Genomic DNA, 19,923 nt, shown 5'->3' with positions numbered 1-19,923 from the left:
CTGTCTCAACTATTACATCATCGGCCTTAAATTTCTAAACCGACAACCTGCTTTATATCATCCACAACTTCACCGGTGGGTTCGAATTAATGTCATCCCATGTAAGAATTTATGTGCAAGAAGTTAACATGTTCCATTAGCCGCCCCACGTGCCTATTCTTTAATTTCCAATTTTTAGTTGGCGAAGATAAGATGAGAAACTAAATCTGACTTCGCAAATTGAAAAGTCAAGCATTATAATCTATCGTTCTCCATTATATATGTACCATCCTTCAAAACCAACCCTGCTTCATCCCACATCGACAGAACCAAATTCAAAATGAACTTTCTTCATGCCTTCTCTGTCTTCCTTTTGTTCTTGTCCTATGTAGTCATAGGTTCGGCCGAGCAGTGTGGGAGGCAAGCAGGTGGTGCCCTTTGCCCCGGTGGCCTATGTTGTAGTAAATTCGGTTGGTGCGGCAACACCGATCCCTACTGCAAAGATGGTTGCCAAAGTAAGTGCACCCCCGTTGGCCCAACCCCAACCCCTCCCAGACCCGGTGGTCTGACCAGTCTTATATCCAGAGATTTGTTCAATCGGATGCTTTTGCATAGAAACGATGGGGCTTGTCCTGCACGTAACTTCTATACGTACGATGCTTTCATCGCTGCCGCTAGATCTTACCCTGCCTTTGCCACGACCGGTAACCAAGATACTCGCAAGAGGGAAATCGCCGCTTTCTTGGCCCAAACTTCCCATGAAACTACTGGTAATTAGTGCCGTCTTGAAAGTTGATTACTCGATGTTGATCGTATTTTCGATGAGTTTAATTCTATGATCGATGTTACAGGTGGGTGGCCGAGTGCACCGGATGGTCCATATTCATGGGGATACTGCTTCAATAGGGAACAGAACCCACCTTCAAGTTACTGCCGACCGGATCCAACCTACCCTTGTGCCTCTGGTAGACAATATTTTGGCCGGGGTCCCATACAACTTTCTTGGTTCGTTTCTTCTCTATATATATTTATGGTGAGATGTTGACATGTTGTACTAATGACTAATCAACTTCGGTGTTTTAGGAACTACAACTATGGGCAGTGTGGAAGGGCCATAGGGTTGAACTTGTTAAACAACCCCGACCTGGTAGCAACCGATGCCACGATCTCCTTCAAATCAGCATTTTGGTTTTGGATGACCGCACAACCGCCGAAGCCTTCTTGCCACAATGTAATCGTGGGAGCGTGGTCACCCTCTGCTAGCGATCAGGCAGCAGGTCGGGTTCGAGGATACGGTATGATCACGAATATTATCAACGGAGGGCTTGAATGCGGTAGGGGTAGGGATTCAAGGGTGGAGAGCCGGATCGGGTTCTATAAGAGGTACTGTGACATACTCGGAGTTAGCTACGGCAACAATCTCGATTGCTACAACCAAAGGCCTTTCGCGAATGGAGTCGCGGTGGATTCGATGTAGCTTTTGTGCCAAACTAGTGAAATCAATAAACGTGCAAGCTAAGATGTTCGAGCTTCTCAGTGTATTTTAAAAATGTTTGGGCACAGATGGCACTGTTCCTTTATTTAGTATTTGAAAGAACAATAAAAAAGAGTGGTTTCTTATCTACTTAACGATGTTTGAAACTCAGGAGAGAACATCGTACAAGAGATAATTTGAAAACGTTGGCAATCCTCTAAGGCTAATCATCAACAATATCAACGTTTAGATTAAGCATTGCGTAGTGATTTAGCCAACAAGGCAATATATGCTTGGCCCCACACTAAATAGGTAATTTAATGTTTTTTTTTTAATGTAGGCTTGGCCCCATATACTAATTCATATGCAAGAAGTTAAGATGATCCCGACATGCGAATCCTTTATTTTCCAATTGTTGGTTGGGAAAATAATATGAGAAAGTAAAATCTGACGCCGAAAATTGAAATTAAAGTGCTTGTTATCATTAAAAAAACATGTTTCATATTGGGTCAAGGTCCCTACATATATTATAGTTGTAAACACCATTTTTTAGGGTAAAGTATAGTAATGGTCATTGAACTTTTCTAAAACTTTCATTTAGGTCCCTTAACTTTTAAAACTTGCAATACAGTCCCCCGATATTTATTCCGTTTGCAATATGGTCACCAACAGTTACGTTGGGGACCATATTGCAAACGGAATAAATGTTGGGAACCATATTGAAAACGGACTAAATGTTAGGGGACTATATTGCAAGTTTTAAAAGTTAGGGATATAAATGAAAGCTTTAGAAAAGTTCAGTGACCATTACTGTACTTTACCCTTAAATTAATTGTTGAATTTGATTAATATAGAAGAGAATCGATTGAGTTAAAAAAAAACAACTATAAAAAAACCAATCAAACAAATCGAATGCTCACATCTTGCTTCTCCTGTTATAAAATTTGATTTAAACTGAGTTATTAAATTTTTCAAAGAGTCGGAAATACATATTTTGTTATTTAACGAAAGGTAAAAATGGATTAAATTAAGTCCATAAATGTTTAAGAGGGACTAAACCTAAAATTGTTTCATTTAACAAAAATGGATTAAATTTTGGTTGTTTATGTTTGTTCCAGAAAACGTGCTGAACCCGAAGTTTCTTATTGTGGAGGTCTACAAACTTAAGGACACAATTATAACGTAAACAAAAAGCCTACCAAATTTCCATTGTTAAGAAGAAGTTTTGGCTGAAATCAAGTACTAGAAAGATGTTATGGAAGGGACATTTTCTAACAACGATGAATGGATTCTTTCAAATTATGTTATCCACCCCTAATACTATATTTATGTTTTGAGTTACTACCGGTAACGGACCGGATAAAGTTCCTTTGTACATCACGACAAGCAGCCGCCGTCGATGTACCTTCATTTTGATATCATACTTGATTATCTAGAAATCGAGTTTCTAGTTTTCTTTTCAAATGTGTTACCTTTAAGACCGAGTCCATTGCATTAATTAAATTAACTAACTTTTATTATTCACCTGGCACCACCATTTTTGGCTGCATCTCTCGTTGTGTGGCTAGGGTTCTTCCACCTTTCGGTTTGATAAACAACCCTAGAAATGACTGGCATTTACCGTGATGATGAACACACAATGAGCTGAAAGTTATAAACAAGCAGTGTTGGAACGATGCGATCGTTTGATTAATCCCGAAAGGGGCTGAACCTACAGCACCATCAACAACACAGTGTTGACTTCATGGCCGAACATCAACCTTTGTTTCAACATGTCTTCCCGCAACTGTGTTTTTCACATTTTTGTCGGTTTGAACATGGGAAGACACTTTCTTTTTATTTTCCTTATTTTCATTCAATCTTGCAAACAAAGAAAAAGAATGATGTGGGTATGGTTAAGGTTGATGGCTCGTACGCTTGATTAAGACCATGCATGTTGGTGGCCTGCCCAGCTTAACTGCAAACACGTTCAGTGTCGGTATGTTTAAGGAAAATGCTGGAGAATAGCATCCATTTTCTTCAAGGCGATAGATAGATATATGGTAGCATTAGCAAGTTGAATGATAAAGATGGCTAATCTTTCAAGTTGAAGAAAAAGTATCCAATCATATTTCCCCTCATCTTGATCAATATGTTAATTATAAAACATGTCAAAATTTGCTTATAGAATCTAAAAACTGTGATGAGCCAGTATATAATTTATATATTTCGAATGCTGGCAGTCTAATATTGTATTTTTAAAGAATCTATATTCGAATTTTAATGTCACCTTTTAATGCTTGGTTGGCATTGAGTTGAGGGTGCGAACCTCCTGATGAAGAAAAAAACTGTGATGAACCTTCATTTTTTGACCCTCTTTCAATATTAGGAGGCAAATTCTGTCTTCTCCTACACTCATATTCCACTGCCGACTTATGCCCCTATATATCTTCTCTCTATCCCAATCAAAACTTCTTTTAATTTTATTAACAATGATATTCTCTCTCTACTTAAATTTAACCATCATATTTCATTAATTTACTCCATATAGTAACGAGTCAACTCAATTATTCATAATCACAAAACATAAACGGTTGATTATTGCCTATTTTATGTGAATATATTATTTCAATGTTTACTCATTTCTAAACATGAGTTATTGTACTTTTATTATTATAATATTATTTGTATGTTGATAAATTAACTTTTAATTATGATTTAGCATCGATGACTCTAATAAAAGAGAATCTGAAGCATGGAGATTTAATGATAGATACATATCGGGTTAGTCAGAGTTTGTCATATTTAAATTCAGATTGAGTATTATACCCTCTGTCAGTCACCCTAACCAATTTAATTTTGAGAGTTCCGACCAATCCAAATCTCGGGTTTAAGTTTTTATCTTATTTTATTTTTAAAAAAATAAGGATATAATTGAAAAAATATAGATAAAAGGGTGTTACTGTAATTATTTTTAGGGTAAAGTATAGTCATGGTCACTGAACTTTTCTAAAGCTTTCATTTAGGTCTCCTAACTTTTAAAACTTGGGGACTATATTGCAAACGGAATAAATGTTAGGGGGCATATTGCAAATGGATTAAATGTTAGAGGATTGTATTGCAAGTTTTAAAAGTTAGGGGACCTAAATGAAAGCTTTAGAAAAGTTCAGTGACCATTACTATACTTTACCCTAAATTTAACTATCAGAATGAGTCACTGTGATGGTCTATCTTCAAGCAGCGAATGTCTGCCCTTACTGGTTCCAATTTCCAGTATATTATCGCTCTTCATCAGAATTCTCCCTCAGAAAGTTCATCCAATTCCTGCTAGGATCCCTGCATTTATTCTCATGCAGTTCAACCTCAAAATGAGTTGTCTAACATGAAGACGAGATGAACAATCTGATCTATGCCATACAACGACACGGTTTCCTTTGGCATCCGTGGCTAGTGGCGCTTCACCAAATTCAGATTTGTCTCTGTTAAACATTTGCAGCAGACATTTCCGAATTCCCAATCCTCAACGGGTATGGATTATTCAATCTTCAGTGTTACCAAGCTGAAATCGCTGCCTGTCAGAATTTTGGAAGGCCTCTGATCTTATTAAAAACTTAAGCATTCCTACACTTACAAATATCTCAGGCAACACTGGTAAATAGTGCAAGTGTTCTCCCCCTTGAATAATCAACAAAATCATTTGATCGTACTAGATGACTCCGACCAAAATCCATTTTTTGACGGGATGGAAGTTTATATTCTCAGATAATATCAGCACCGGATTTGTGATCTCTGAGAAAATTCAGTTTCCCTTATGATTAGTGTCTTACACGGAAGAAATAACAAAAATCTCATAATTTCCTTAAACGATTGAAAAAGTTACAAGGATGATTTCAATAGATCGGTCTCCAATATAGAGGATCAAAATAACAAACACAAAGCATGAACATACAAAAGAACCCACCACCAGTGCGCCAGAGATTTCGGAGAAACACTGCTGGTTGCAACTGAAACTAGGGGAAACCGTTGAGTCAGATATCTAGGAGAAACCGCGCTGGTTCAGTTTTTGCTGCATACCCAAACTTGTATGAACTATGCTTTCTTCGCACTGCCATTAGTTTTCCTGATCCAGCCTTCTGATGGTAAGTAACCATCAACTTTGAACATTCCCTGTTGGCAAAACATCATAAACAAGGACGAGCACCCTTCGTAATAGAACTAGGCATGCCTAGCAATCAAAATATCATAAGAGCTTACAGTGTTGGTAATGCTCAATCCCACATATAGTTGGAAACACTAGTGGAAATGGTATTTAAGGTTCACATTCTTCATTCCCTTGTTGAGTGATAGAGAACAATGTGTGATAATATGTGTCTTTGACACGTCTGCACATATACTATTTTTTTAGAGAAAATTCGTAAGGAATTTTTCTTTGAAAGATTAAATGAAAAATGTGAAAGATTCATATGATGTTTATAGGCTACTGAGATTGTTAAAGTTCGAATATTTCAGATGATAACATCTAATTATTAGTTGTATGAAATTAAATAAATTAAACAGTTACTTTCCTAAATTAAATAAGAACTTCAGATGTATCTGGATTGATTTTCAGTTTTGTTCATGTGAGAGACAAGCTCTTAATATCAAGAGTTACAAGAGTTACCTGATTTAATTTCAGAAGTTATAACTGTTGAGTTTTTATGCAATGAACCTGGACTCTTTTTAAGCCGGATTGATCAATAGGAGTTACAAAAAGGGTTTAAATTCAGAATTAAATTCAAATTTAATTTGATTTTCTTATTGGACGGATTTACCCTTACTTATAGCTTATAAATAGAGAGATGAATTCAGTTTCTCAACTCACACTCTCTACAATTAGAATTAACTCTCCAAATATTTTCTAAAGTTGTTCTTTTCGTGCTTTCTGATCAGAAGTGCAATACCACCAGCAATTCACTCCGGTTTCGGGTGTACGAAATTTGGAGCGACCTGTTAACCTCGGGGGACGATCCGCCTATTAGAGTGATTACACACATCGGGGCGAATTTGTTTCTAAGGCAGTGGTTAATACCACGACACGGTTAATCGGTTCTTTATTTATATATTTCAGTATATATTTTCCAGTCAATGCTAATGTCTTGTTTTGCAGCAGCCTATTTTACCAACAATTGAGAAACGAATTCCAAATATTGTTGCAAAACTCATTCGAACAAATAATGAAGAAGTTGTTGAACTTGATTGAGAATACTGATGGTGTTCAGAAATATTCGTGAATGTTAAAATAGTTGAAAGCAAATGAGAAGTCTCATTGGCAGGCTGGAAAAATTCGTAAGTTACAAAGGATGCTATTATTAAAGGTAATAATATTATATCCTTTAAAATTAAGTATACTTTTCCTAGTTTTAATGTAATGTTATAATGTTCTTTAAAGCAATTTGATAAATGTTTAACCACATGGAATTGCTTTTAAAACATTAAAACAATGGAAATGATTACTTACGTTTTTTGGTATTTGAATTGCAAATATGATTTAATATGTTTCATGGGGCCATTAATTGGTGCAATGAAATAAATCTATCTTATTAAATGGTTTTTTAAAGAAAGTTTAAAACCATTTTAAATGGTTAGTTAAAGCCAGACTGTTTGGAATTACAATTTGGTGGTAAATAATAAAAAATTGGTATACGTTTATTGTTTCAATAAACATTAAAATGATGGTTATAATAATTATGAAATTGTTCATTTTATAATCATTTATTTAGCAATTATGATTTATGAGAATAGTGAAGAACCATGAATAATGAAACGTTTGATTAAAATCAAATGCATGAGGTTTGATTTAAAAAAATAGTTGTAACTTATGACATTAATTACATTTCATGGTTTCTTCGGTTATTATGGTCTCAATGAAAATGATTTGTAATGGTTGATGTGAAGAAATCGAAACCATATTTATTATTTTGGTGAAAGAAGCTATTTTATATTTTAATGCATAATAATGCATGAGATTAATGCATATGAATGGAATGAAAACGATTGATATGGATTATTTTGAAACTTATATGCTATAATCAATAAGTGACATTATTATAATGTTATGAACATTGACATTTCAGTATGAGAGATAATGTATGTATGTTATTTGGTTCATGCGGAAATATGAAATCATTTATTCCCATGTGGGGGTAATATTATACAGCTCCTAAAAACTAAGGTGAAAATAATTGCAAATATTTTTTGCCATACTAATCATTTCCTTTGAGAAATATGTTAAGCCATAGGACATGTGTACTTCTTGGAGAAGTATGGAGCTGATGAAGCTGAAATGAGAAGATTCTCCAAAATCTATTAGTTGTTAAATTCGATTTGATTTCCACAATCTCTTGAAGATAAGATACCAAAATCCTAAAGATAAGGATCTTGTCACTATCAATAAATTATTTTAATTATTGTTAGTAAATTAATTTCGCGACTAACCATGTGTATTCTTCATTTGACTTCAGAAGATACAAAAGAGATGCTGGTTAAAAAATATGATGCAAAAAATGATGTTGTATGCATGGTGAACAAGTCTATTTGGAATTGTGATTCTACCTGCGAGGTCAGATTATTTAGACTTGTTGCATGTTAATTCATGCCTTTTAAATACATGAATTATATTGCATGAGCCTTTAAGATAGTCTTTAAAACTTAGTGGATACTATGAAATGAGATAAAATCACTAGTAAAGACTAAGGTAGTTTTACTAAGGATAAAGTAGCAGTGCATGTAACACCCCCAACCCGTATCCAACCCGGATACGAGTCCGAAGTGTCGCATTGACTTTTCAAACCTTTATTCGTATAAAATAGTGAGTAATTTTAAAAACTTTTATAACATTTAACTTATTCAAAACATTTACAAAACTATTCAGAGCTTATTCAATATATTCTTTTGATTACATGCCAACTAGAACTTTATATAAAAAAATATACATATTATTCACCTCTCTTCTGATCTGACATTCGGTAAGGAGAACTGACCTGCCTTGTTCCTCTTTACTTCTCTTTTCGCTTTCCAAACCTACGTGTGAAACAATCACACGCTAAGTCGATGACTTAGTGAGGCATATAAAACATATAATATTTCATATAACATAAAGCATACATAAACATATACCATCATTATCATAATCTCTATCATTATCATTAAGAAACACATATAACATCATATGGTTCATGTAACACATTTCAAACCACTTACTTTTGATAACCATTTATAAACCCATCGTATACATATCACATTCAGTATGTTTGTTTAATCTCTTTATTAACCCATGTACACTAATGAGAACTTAAGGTATGTGAGTACATTGAGATTGTGCACACATATGCTGTCACCACAGCTCATATAAATGTCCCGAAGGACCACATATCATTCCTTAAGAATCATATACATATGCCAAGGATCAAGTATGTGTCTCACCAAACTTCACACATGTTCCAAAGAATACATATATGTCCCGAAGGACCTATCCAGAGGTCATAAAGATCCTCGGTAACTATCCAGAGGTCATAAAGATCCTTGGCAACTGTCCATAGGTTCCGAAGAACCTAGGTAAACTGTCCATATGTTCCTTAGAACATATGTATACTGTCCATATGTCTCGAAAGACATAGGTAATTCTGTCCATATGTTCCGTAGAACATAGGTATACCCTCGACTCTTGGCATGCCAACTATACCCCTAGCTCTCATATCACATAACATGGGCATTAACATTTATAACATTTCATATCACTTGTTATTTCTCTTCTGTCACATACCACATGTATGTGTAGCCATATATCTCATATCATATCACATGTATCACAAGTGCATGTATTCACGTAGATCGTTTCATATGACTTATATCATTTCTCATTTGTTCATGTAACTTGCATGTCATATCATGTAACATATAACACATAATCATATAGGCTCACGGTTTTATCACCTATCATGTTATTTCACATATACACTTTTATATCGCATAAACTCATATATATATCATATCACCTATAATAACATATGACACATATACCCATAACTTCATATCACATACTTATATCAATTCACACTTAGTCACATGGGTCATTTCTCATAACATATATCACATCACATATGTTCATGGTTATATCCCATAGCATATAAAATAACATATAAACTTATATATTTATTCATGTGTATACTTTCATTTAGCCTATATATCAATTTCATATAACTTATCTCATAACTTATTTGATATTCATATATATATTCTCATCGTATAACTTATATTACATATGCATATAACCTTATGACTTATTATCAAGTACTCAACTAATGTTCCTATATGGTTTCATCCTTATCATATAACCTATGAGCTATTCTTATATTACCCTATATCAACCATACTTTGTTTATCTCACTTTTCATATCATTCATTTATCACATATATGTCACTTTTCACTTATCACATAGTTTACATCCTATGATCATAGAATCATATCAATAACACATATAAATCATAACAAACACATACCTCTATGAATTCATGCATTTTACTATTGGAAATAGACTTATCATAAGTCTTATTTTCCATTTAACATCATACACTAAATAATGTGCACTCACCTTAGCTTTGCTTTGATTCGATTCTAATCCTTCAAATGATTCAGAACGGGATCACGTTCTATATCTACATAATCATACATAGATCTATATTAGTATTATAACTAATATACTCTAATGGTTCACTCTTTAGATTAAGATAAATGTCAATTTCTTCTTTCAATAAGGGTATGCATCGATGCACTACTGATGCATCGGTGCATAAAATACATTCGATGTTGTATTATTATTGGGATGAATCGATGCATGCCTTATGCATCGATGCACTAATTGCATTCGATGTTTCTATTTTAAAAGAGTGCATCGATGCACTACCTGTGCATCGATACACCTTCAAACAAATTTCTGGGTTTTAACCTTGATGCATCGATGCACTCTGCCCAGAATCCTCTTTTTGAACCCGGAAATCATTCATTTTGGCTTAAATCCTTCATGTTTCATCCCCTTTTTCATTCTTAACTCTAGTACACATACTTAAACCAATATATACTCATTTATTTCATCTTAAACCTCAAAATCCTATATTCCATATGTAATTCAATAATTACATCAATTTTGCAACATGTTTCAAATCCAATTATATTACTTCATATCTCTTACTTAGATTGATGACAAGTCAAATCCAACTTTCAATTCTTATTATAAACTCTATTTCAAGATTTCATTCAAGAACCACTAATCTTTAATCTTCTCTATCTCCTTTATCTTTTGATTTTAGGACAACATAAGCTTTCCATAAGCTTAGTTATCATCTAATGATCAAAACCCAATCTTAAACTTAACAAATAATTAACTAAGTAGAAGACTCACCTTTGAGCTTGGAGATACGGGAGGAGAGGAAGAAGAAGAAAAAAAGAGAGTTTCTGGAGAAATCTCTCAATCTTATCCCATATATATCATTATCTTATCCTTTCCAAGTCAAATGACCACTTTGCCCTTAAAATCCTTTAATAATTACTAACAACTTTTAGGATTTATTTTCAGATAAATCATTGAACTAATTCATTCTTCTACTTTAATCATTAAATTCTGAAACTTTACAATTAAGTCACTAACCCATAGTTTGGGATGTTACAGTGCAAGCCCGAAATATATATGCTTAATAAGATACTATTGTGATTAAAAGTATCAAGCATAATTCTTTAAGAAGCCTTAAGAAAGAGAAAATCTATAAATAATTTATTGGAAAGTAGTGTGATGAGTATGAAAGTGCATGTCTAGGATTGGTTCTGTGAAGACTTGGTACTTAAGTGTGCCTAGTGCACCACCTCTCTTTCATAGAAACCTACGTGGTGCATTGTTCATTATTATGCTCACTATTCTAATTTATAAAATATTATGACAAGATAAAAACTCTTAAAACTTAGTGCATAAGTTAAAAGAGTAGAGATTAGTTTGGTTGAGTGGAATACCAAATTTAATCATTGTAAATAAAATATACGATGATCTCTTTAAGGCTAATATGTTGAATATCATGAATGAGAATATGATAGACTCTATTGCTATTAAAAGTGTGTTGTAACTATTAAATCTCTTTAAGTGATTTTCCTAAGTAGATGACAGAAAAAAGATTATCTATTTCAGAATTTGTGCTAAAATCTCTTGTTTTAAACTTGAGATCATTTTTCATGATGTTAGGAAAAAATCGAAATTCATTTTAAATGAGGAAAAGTCATAAAGAATTTCATATTGGTTTATGCATTTAAATCTTAATGATTTGTAACTTCTCAAAACTTTGAGAATATAATTATGTGTAAACAAAACTTAATTTCGTTAAAATATAGTTTTATGGCTAAATAAACTTTACTGTAGTATGATTGAGTATTTGTTTACACGTTTTACAAGACACTTATGGATATCCTAAAATGTTAGAAATGTGGGGGTGTCTTAAAATGTAGATTAAATGCAAAAACTCTAATAGAAAATATTATATCAACTTTTTATAGTATTCCTACTAGGTATCCTCAAGAAATTGATTTCGAGCCTAGAAGAAATAAAAGGCTATTTGGACCAAATTTTATCACTTCCTTTATTTCTGAGATAAATGATTTAGATTCTCTTTCTGATCATATAGCTTAAATATTATATGAGAATCCTAAAAAAGCTATAAGATCTATCGATGCTAGTTTCTAGAAAAACGATATTAATGATGAACTAGAATCGGTAATGTTTAATCATACTTGGGAATTAGTTGACTTGCCTAGAGGATTTAAACCAATCTGTAGAAAATGAATCTTCCGGAAGAAAATGAGACCAGATGGTTTGATCCAGTGGTACAAGGCAAAAGTTCACTCAAAAGTTTGTTTTAGACTACTCTGATTCTTACTTCCCCGTTATGAACATCTCAACGATCCGTGCATTATTTGCACTATCCTCCATTCGTAAGTTGCAAGTACATCAAATGGATGTTAAGACTGCATTTATGAATGGAGATCTAGATGAGGAGATCTAGATGAGGAGATCTATATGGAAAAAATGGTACAAGAAATTTCATAAAACTATACTTAGTTTTGGTTTTGTTGTGAATGGTTCGTATGCTTGTATGTATTCAAGGATGTTTGGTACTGATTGCATCATCATAAGTTTTGTATGTTGATGACATGTTGATTTTCAGTTCTAACATTGAGTCCATTAATAAAACAAACAGTTTCTTGTCCACTAAATTTGAGATAACGGATCTGGGAGAAGTCAATGTAATCTTAGGAGTCAAAATTACTGAAAAGGGATTTTCTTTATGTCAAGCACACTATCTTAAGAAAGTGTTAAAGAAATTTGAAAGTTTTGATGTCGTCCTTGTTCGAACCCTCATGAACCTAGCATATACCTCTTTAAGAATAAAGGAAGTAGCATTTCTCAAACAGAATATGCTAAATTAATCAAAAGTTTAATGTTCTTAAGAACTATACTCGGCCTGATATTGCTTATGTTGTGAGTAGACTAAGTAGATATACTCATAATCGAAAACTGGATTGCTCTTAGACGCTTACTGAAGTATCTTAAGGTTACTTTGGATTGGAAACTTGACTTTGTTGGCTATCCTATGGTACTGGAAGGATATTGTGATACCAACTGGGTTTCTGATAGTGATGAGGTAAGTTCTACGAGCGGGTATGTTTTTACTTTAGATGGAGCAACAATCTCGTGGAAATCATCAAAGCAGACTTGTATTGCTCGTTCTACCATGGAGTCAGAGTTTATAGCTCTTGACCTATTTAGGCAAGAAGCCGAGTGGCTCAGAACCTTGTTAGCATATATTCCGTTGTGGGGAAGACCGACTCCTCCAGTTTCCTTTTTGTGTGATTCACAAGTTGCGATATGTGTGGCTAAGAACCAAACTTACAATGATAAGAAAAGACACATTAGCATAAAATATGAATCATTTAGACATTTAATAAAGAATGGAGTGCTCTCTTTAGAGTATGTGAAGTCAGAAAGGAACCTAGCAGATCCACTTACCAAAGGGTTAAGTAGGAAGCTGGTCCTAGATTCGTCGACGGGGATGGGCCTAAAGCCCATTGCTTGAGGAATTCATGATGGATACCCAACTTAGTTATCTAAGTTCAATGTGGTCAAACGAAACCATGAAAAGAGTCATAGTGCACATTCTTACTGCCTATCCCTGTGATGAATAATGTGCATGCCCAGGATGAGCTTAATTGCTCTTAATAAATTCATAGCTCAGTCTTTGAGTGGTCTTAGTGAGAAAGACTTGATGAATTTACTAATTTTGACTAAATATTTATTCTTAATAAGTTTATAACCCAGAGTGAGTGGGTAGTCTTAAACGAGAATGAAATAATGAACTTAGCGACAGAAAGGTTGAGTTTGTTAAACTCTTAATAAATTTAAATCCAAGAATTTGGATGGTTCTAGTGAGAAGGACTTATTGAATTTACTGATTAATGAGGTTGAATATTTATTCTTAATGACTTCTTATCCCATAGTTTGGGTGGTTCATTAATAATGAACTTGAAGAAAGTCATCATATCATTTGTGAGATTGAGCTATTATAAAAGCTCTTAATTATTTCATATCCCTGTTAAGGGTGGTTTATGTCGAGATAAACTTGATGAAATAACCTATGTAAGTGAGAAGGGTTAGCGCCTTCTATGAAAAATGTGGGTCATTTTTCTATCACACTTACTAGAATCCTGAGATAAGATGACCAAATATATACTTTTGTATATATATATTACTAGAATCCTGAGGTAAGATGGCCAAATATATACTTTTGTATATATACTTTTACCGAAAAGTATGAGAAAGTACTGAAAAGTGAACATAAAAATCAAATTAGACAGAACCTTGTGTTGTCTGGTCTTTCTTCCAGAGCCGACTTCTTTCTGCAAACTTCATCTTTCCTTTCTAGGACACTACTAATGAATATGAAACCTTAATTAACATCAAAAAGAGTAATAATGGAGTTCGAGGTTACAAAAGTATCGAAAGTACCCTCGACATTCTAGTCTGGTAACCAAACCAGAGTGGTGAAGTGAAGCTCCTATAATGTTCTGATCAATGCTACTCAGAGCCCTTCTTTGAACTTGCTCCATGCCCTTCTTTAGTCCATCTTTCAGTTTCCGAAAGAACCCGAAAAGGTTTATAAAAATCAAATAGATGACCTTTTCACAGCTGGTACTCAAAACTAATCATATAATGAAATAATGTATTCTGCATAAGCGAATTGGCACAGAAACCATATACTTGTGGCCAAAATGATAAATTTATAGCATGATTATGTGGTAAAAAGGACAATTTCTACCATGTATCACACTTTCAAAAATTAAACATGCTTTCAAAGATAAATTGTCTGAATCATAGCTTATATAATCAAGTTGTCCAAAGACACTTTCATTAGCATAAAAAACACATATAGAACTAATCACTGTTAGTAATAAAAAGAATATCATATTGGGTATGAACCGTTAGGCGTGGTCCGATTCAGTTTGCATGTGTTTCTTTAGATAAGATTCTTCCAGTAAATTATTATTTATCAGAGTTTATTTTATCGTTTATAGCCGTTACAAAATATTTAATATAGTTTATGGTCATTAAAATAATGTTTATGATAATTAATTATTTTATAACTGTTGTTGGATCTTTTACCATTTTACCTCTATGATAAGCCTATAAATGAATGTTTAATTTTTCATTTCATATGCACTTCAAGAGAAATCATCCTTAAGCAAATTGTTTGCTTTAGAAACACTCTCATTGGTTTTAATAAACATGTTCGGGGTGTCGTTTTGAGTTTTGAGAGGAGAGTAGTACCACCAAGTCCACTCTATATTTCAGGGGTACGGAGCCATGTTAATCTCGGGGGTCATTCGTACATTATAGCGATTACACACATCGGGACAAATTCGCTTATAAGGCAGGAGTTAATACCACGACACGGTTAATCGATTTTTTATTTAAATATTTTATTTAATATTTTCCAATTAGTACTAACGTCTCGTTTTATAACATTAATTTTTTTCAACAATCACAAACTTTAAGCAATAAATAACTTATAAAGATACTTAGCTTTAATCCAAGCTACCAAAAACATTAACTATAAAGCTTTCAAAGTCCACCACCTCTGCTTTTCATTCAGAGATTTCACATTCAATCTCACTTTTGAAAGCTTCAAACACAACATCAATAGCAAAGATACTAAATTTATAAATAAAGAAATTAGAAGTGTTAAACTTTTTAAATAATTTGAAGTGATTATAAAATAATATCTATTTTAAAAAAAGTTTAATCTATTAATAACACATATTCTACCGATATAATTATTCAAACTCGAATTCTATAAGATGAAATCATATATGATATAAAAAACCCAAACTTTTTTTGGTACTCAGCATCTGATCACCAAACTAACCATTGGTTAACTTAAATTGATACATTGAATATCAATTGTACAATATACATGTGTGTAATGTAATGGAAGAGCAGGGAGCGTGAAGCAGGGAGGCAACTTGAGCTGGCACCATTATTTCAACTTTAGTTTTAATGGCGGCCCCATCCCAACGGAAATGGTGGGGGAGACTTCGATTCCCACGCCCACCGCCACCCCCTTCCGTCTTACCAACATCAATTGCGCGACGACCGAGGCGATTCCGATCGGTGTCAATCATCCAAACAAAAACATTGCACTGCATACCAAAATCCGGCCCTGTCTTTGTATGGGCGCGTTGTAGTTCGGGATACCCACGTTCCATTGTACTATTTTTAAACTTTAAATTAGGTTACACCTCTGGGCCACATTGTGGAAGAAGAGTGCACGTGAATACGCGTCACATTGTCAATAAACCGCGTGAACCACATTACTGTTTCAGATTTCGCTTTTTGTTCTTTTCCTCCTCCGGTTTTCCAATTTTAGTAAACCGGAAATTCCGCGAACAAACCGTTGCTAATCATCACCCTCGTCAATAAAACCGCCAAATAAAAATAAATTAATCATCATCATGTTCATTGAAACATCACAATTCTTCTTTATTACCAGCTGACACCCCTCCATTTCTTTATTTACCGAAAGCTCACAAGTTATCTTTTTCATACTGTCCTTTTCAGATTTAAAGCTCGTCGGTCTGCAATGGAGAGGCAGGTTACGATGGATTCGAGTTCATCCAATGTTGGTGATACCAGTGACGTGGCCAGTGACTTGATGAAGGTGATAGAGACCGTTGGATCTTATTCTGGATTCAGGGTAACTCAAAGGAAGGAGTGTTTGAATTTGGTGAGGAGAATGAAGCTTTTGGTGCCACTCCTGGAGGAGATAAGGGAGCTTAACGTATCGGGTTCGGGTTTGGATTCTCTGCTTAACTTGAAGAAAGCGCTGCTCGGAGCAAAGAAGTTGTTGAAGAATTGTAGCTATGGAAGCAAGATATATTTGGTAATCATCAATTGTTTCCTTTTTTGTTTGGCTTTTTTTAGTGTTTTTGTTGAATTCGACCCTGATTCAACTGGATCTTGCATTTCTTCTGTTTGTTGAAATTAGGCAATGGAAAGTGAGGCATTGACGTGTAGATTTCATGCTATTTATGATAGACTGAGTCTGGCGCTTGATGGCATCCCTTATGATCAACTTGGAGTTTCAATTGAAGTGAAAGAACAAGTAATGCTTCATTTATCTTATTTTAGCTTAATCCATTTTCTGTTTTAGTTAATATTATTCAGATTCGAGTGTTTAAATTTTTTTATATATATTTGAAAGATTTTTAGAGATCGTATTCTCATATTCATGTGTCGAAGCAAAAATTGAACTACATAAGAAATTGATTGCTTGAACATAGATTTCTACATTGTTAATCAATTTATAGGATGAATCATTGCCTGGCTTGCTTTATATGAAGTTCTTAATTCTTGTTCTTGTGGTGACTTACCGCGGACTAGGTACTCGAATTCTCTACGCCGTACATCATCGTGTCCATAATTCGGTGTTGGGGGACGGTATCGAATTGTTGACACGATGCTGAGCAGTTTGGGGAAATAAGAGTATTTGGCCGGCCGGTTGTGCTTGTGACAGTTCTTATTGCATCTGGCGTCATGGTTTCTTAGTTCATTGGTTGAATTATTATTTCGGTTGAATTCAGGTTGAACTAATGCGGATGCAACTTAAAAGAGCAAAGAGGAGGACAGATACACAAGATATGGAGTTAGCAATGGATTTGATGGTGGTTTTCTCGAAAGACGATGAACGGAACGCAGACATCCCCATACTCGAAAGGCTAGCACACAAGCTCGAATTGCATACCATTGTAGAGTTAAAAGCTGAAAAAACAGCTATAGGGAAACTGGTGAAACAGAGAGGTGGACATAGTGAAACCATGCAGCAAATTGTAGATCTTCTGGTAAAGTTCAAGCAAATCGCAGGGATCGGTGAAACTGTTTCGCTTGACGGTCCTGTTTCCACTAGAACTCTCCAAACATGTCCGTCTCCTTTAATACCTCATGAGTTTCTATGCCCAATTTCATTGGAAATCATGACAGATCCTGTTATTGTAGCAACCGGACAGGTAATCCCACATTGCTGTATTAACCGAGCTGTTGCATTTAACCTGTCACTATAATACACTATGTATGCAGTAAATTTACTTCCATGTTTCTAGCAAACTGAAGTAGTTTTCTTTTTCTGGTTTTTGTTGAAGACTTATGAAAGAGACAGCATTCGGAAGTGGTTGAATTCGAACCATCGAACATGTCCGAAGACTGGACAAGCTTTAGAACACTTGTCTCTAGCACCGAATTTCGCGCTCTTTAACCTTATTATGCAATGGTGTGAGAAGAACAACTTTGAACTGCCCAAGAAAGATAGCTATGCATCTTCAGTTAATTATTCTGCGGAAATAATGGAAGAAATCTCTTCATTGGTTCAAAATCTATCTTCAAGTCAGCCAAATGTACGCAAAGATGCTGTCGTGAAGATCCGTATGCTCTCGAAAGAGAACCCGGAAAACCGAATTTTCATCGCCAACAACGGCGGAATCCCCCTTTTAGTTAAGCTATTATCCTATCCAGATTCCAACATTCAAGAACACACTGTCACTGCCCTCTTGAACTTGTCAATTGATGAGACAAACAAAAGGCTTATAGCCAGAGAAGGATCAATCCCCGCCATAATCGAGATCCTTCAAAATGGGACCGATGAAGGTAGAGAGAACGCTGCAGCCACCTTGTTTAGCTTATCGATGCTCGATGAGAACAAATTTATTGTAGGAAACTTCAACGGGATCCCACCATTGGTGGATCTCTTGCAAACCGGGACAATGAGGGGCAAAAAAGATGCTGCCACTGCACTTTTTAACTTGTCTTTGAACCAAGCCAACAAGTCCAGAGCCATCAAAGCAGGCATAATACCATCATTACTCCGATTACTCGACGACAAAAACCTCGGTATGATCGACGAAGCACTATCGATCTTGCTACTTCTCGTGTCCCATCCCGAGGGCCGGAACGAAATCGGTCGATTGTCGTTCGTCGAAACTCTGGTGGAAATCATTAGAAATGGGACTCCTAAGAACAAGGAATGCGCAGTGTCCGTTCTACTAGAGTTGGGATTGAACAATTCATCCATTACTTTAGCTGCTCTCCAGTTTGGTGTTTATGAGCCCCTGAGAGAAATAGCCGTTTCTGGAACAAACAGAGCTCAAAGAAAAGCAAATTCTTTGTTACAACATATGAGTATGTGTGAACATATTCCATGAACTTCCTCAAATGGTTCCAATTTTTCATATGTATTTTCCTTTTGGTTCAGTCTGTCATTGTAAAATTTGCATCTTCACAACGTATTAGGGATTGTGAATTTTGTGTAAGTTAAGTTATTCAATCTTTTTTTTATTAAAAATATATATATTTATGATAAACACATACTATTTTCCTTTTGCAATTGTTGGTATTTAAACTCGTAACCTGAAGTAAATTGGTTCATGCGAATGAAAATAAATAATTGAGTGCTCTCCGTTCACATTTATTGATAGGTGTTCTAGGAATAGATCGGGAGTAAGAGGGGGGAGTAAGAGGGAACAATTGTTCTCTAAAATGTTCAAATTCACATATATTTTAAATATATTATTATATTTTTTTTGTTAAAAATATATTTTCGATCTCCAAAATCTTTTTAAGTTATGATTTTAATAAATTTACTCTGACCATAAAATTCTGTCTATTATTATTAATATTTTTGAAAATTTATGCAATCGAATAATATGGTTTTAAATTTTTGATTATATTATATATATAAATTGTGAATTTAATTTATGTATCTTAATTCGATCATTTTTACTTTCTATGATTTTTAGGTTTTAAAGTTTTGATCCGAATTCAAAAAATTTTGGTCAAATGAGAGTACATGGACTAAATTCATAATTTATGCAT

At 34.4% G+C, this 19,923-nt stretch overlaps 2 protein-coding genes across 3 annotated transcripts; both read left to right on the top strand.

Annotated features, from left to right (window-relative positions):
• The first annotated feature begins 292 nt into the window (after positions 1-292).
• LOC120145522 (endochitinase 1-like) lies at positions 293-19,549 on the top strand. Of its 2 annotated transcripts, XM_039159348.1 has the most exons (4): positions 293-749; positions 831-984; positions 1,063-1,487; positions 19,536-19,549. In XM_039159348.1, exons 1-3 carry the CDS (start codon positions 320-322, stop codon positions 1,454-1,456), a joined length of 978 nt encoding a protein of 325 aa, XP_039015279.1. In that variant the 5' UTR covers positions 293-319; the 3' UTR covers positions 1,457-1,487; positions 19,536-19,549. The 2 variants fall into 2 exon arrangements, with proteins under 2 accessions (XP_039015279.1, XP_039015278.1); XM_039159347.1 differs by lacking the exon at positions 19,536-19,549 and having other exon boundaries at positions 1,063-1,488.
• On the top strand, positions 16,537-19,408 carry LOC120145521 (U-box domain-containing protein 15-like). Its single transcript, XM_039159346.1, has 4 exons — positions 16,537-16,942; positions 17,048-17,164; positions 17,643-18,065; positions 18,198-19,408. Exons 1-4 carry the CDS (start codon positions 16,643-16,645, stop codon positions 19,251-19,253), a joined length of 1,896 nt encoding a protein of 631 aa, XP_039015277.1. The 5' UTR covers positions 16,537-16,642; the 3' UTR covers positions 19,254-19,408.
• Positions 19,550-19,923: the final 374 nt, after the last annotated feature.

Source organism: Hibiscus syriacus, unplaced genomic scaffold (assembly GCF_006381635.1).
Source record: "Hibiscus syriacus cultivar Baekdansim isolate YM2019G1 unplaced genomic scaffold, ASM638163v2 tig00110893_pilon, whole genome shotgun sequence".
Classification (NCBI taxonomy): Eukaryota; Viridiplantae; Streptophyta; class Magnoliopsida; order Malvales; family Malvaceae; genus Hibiscus; species Hibiscus syriacus.
This window is presented reverse-complemented; position numbering and strand designations above follow the sequence as displayed.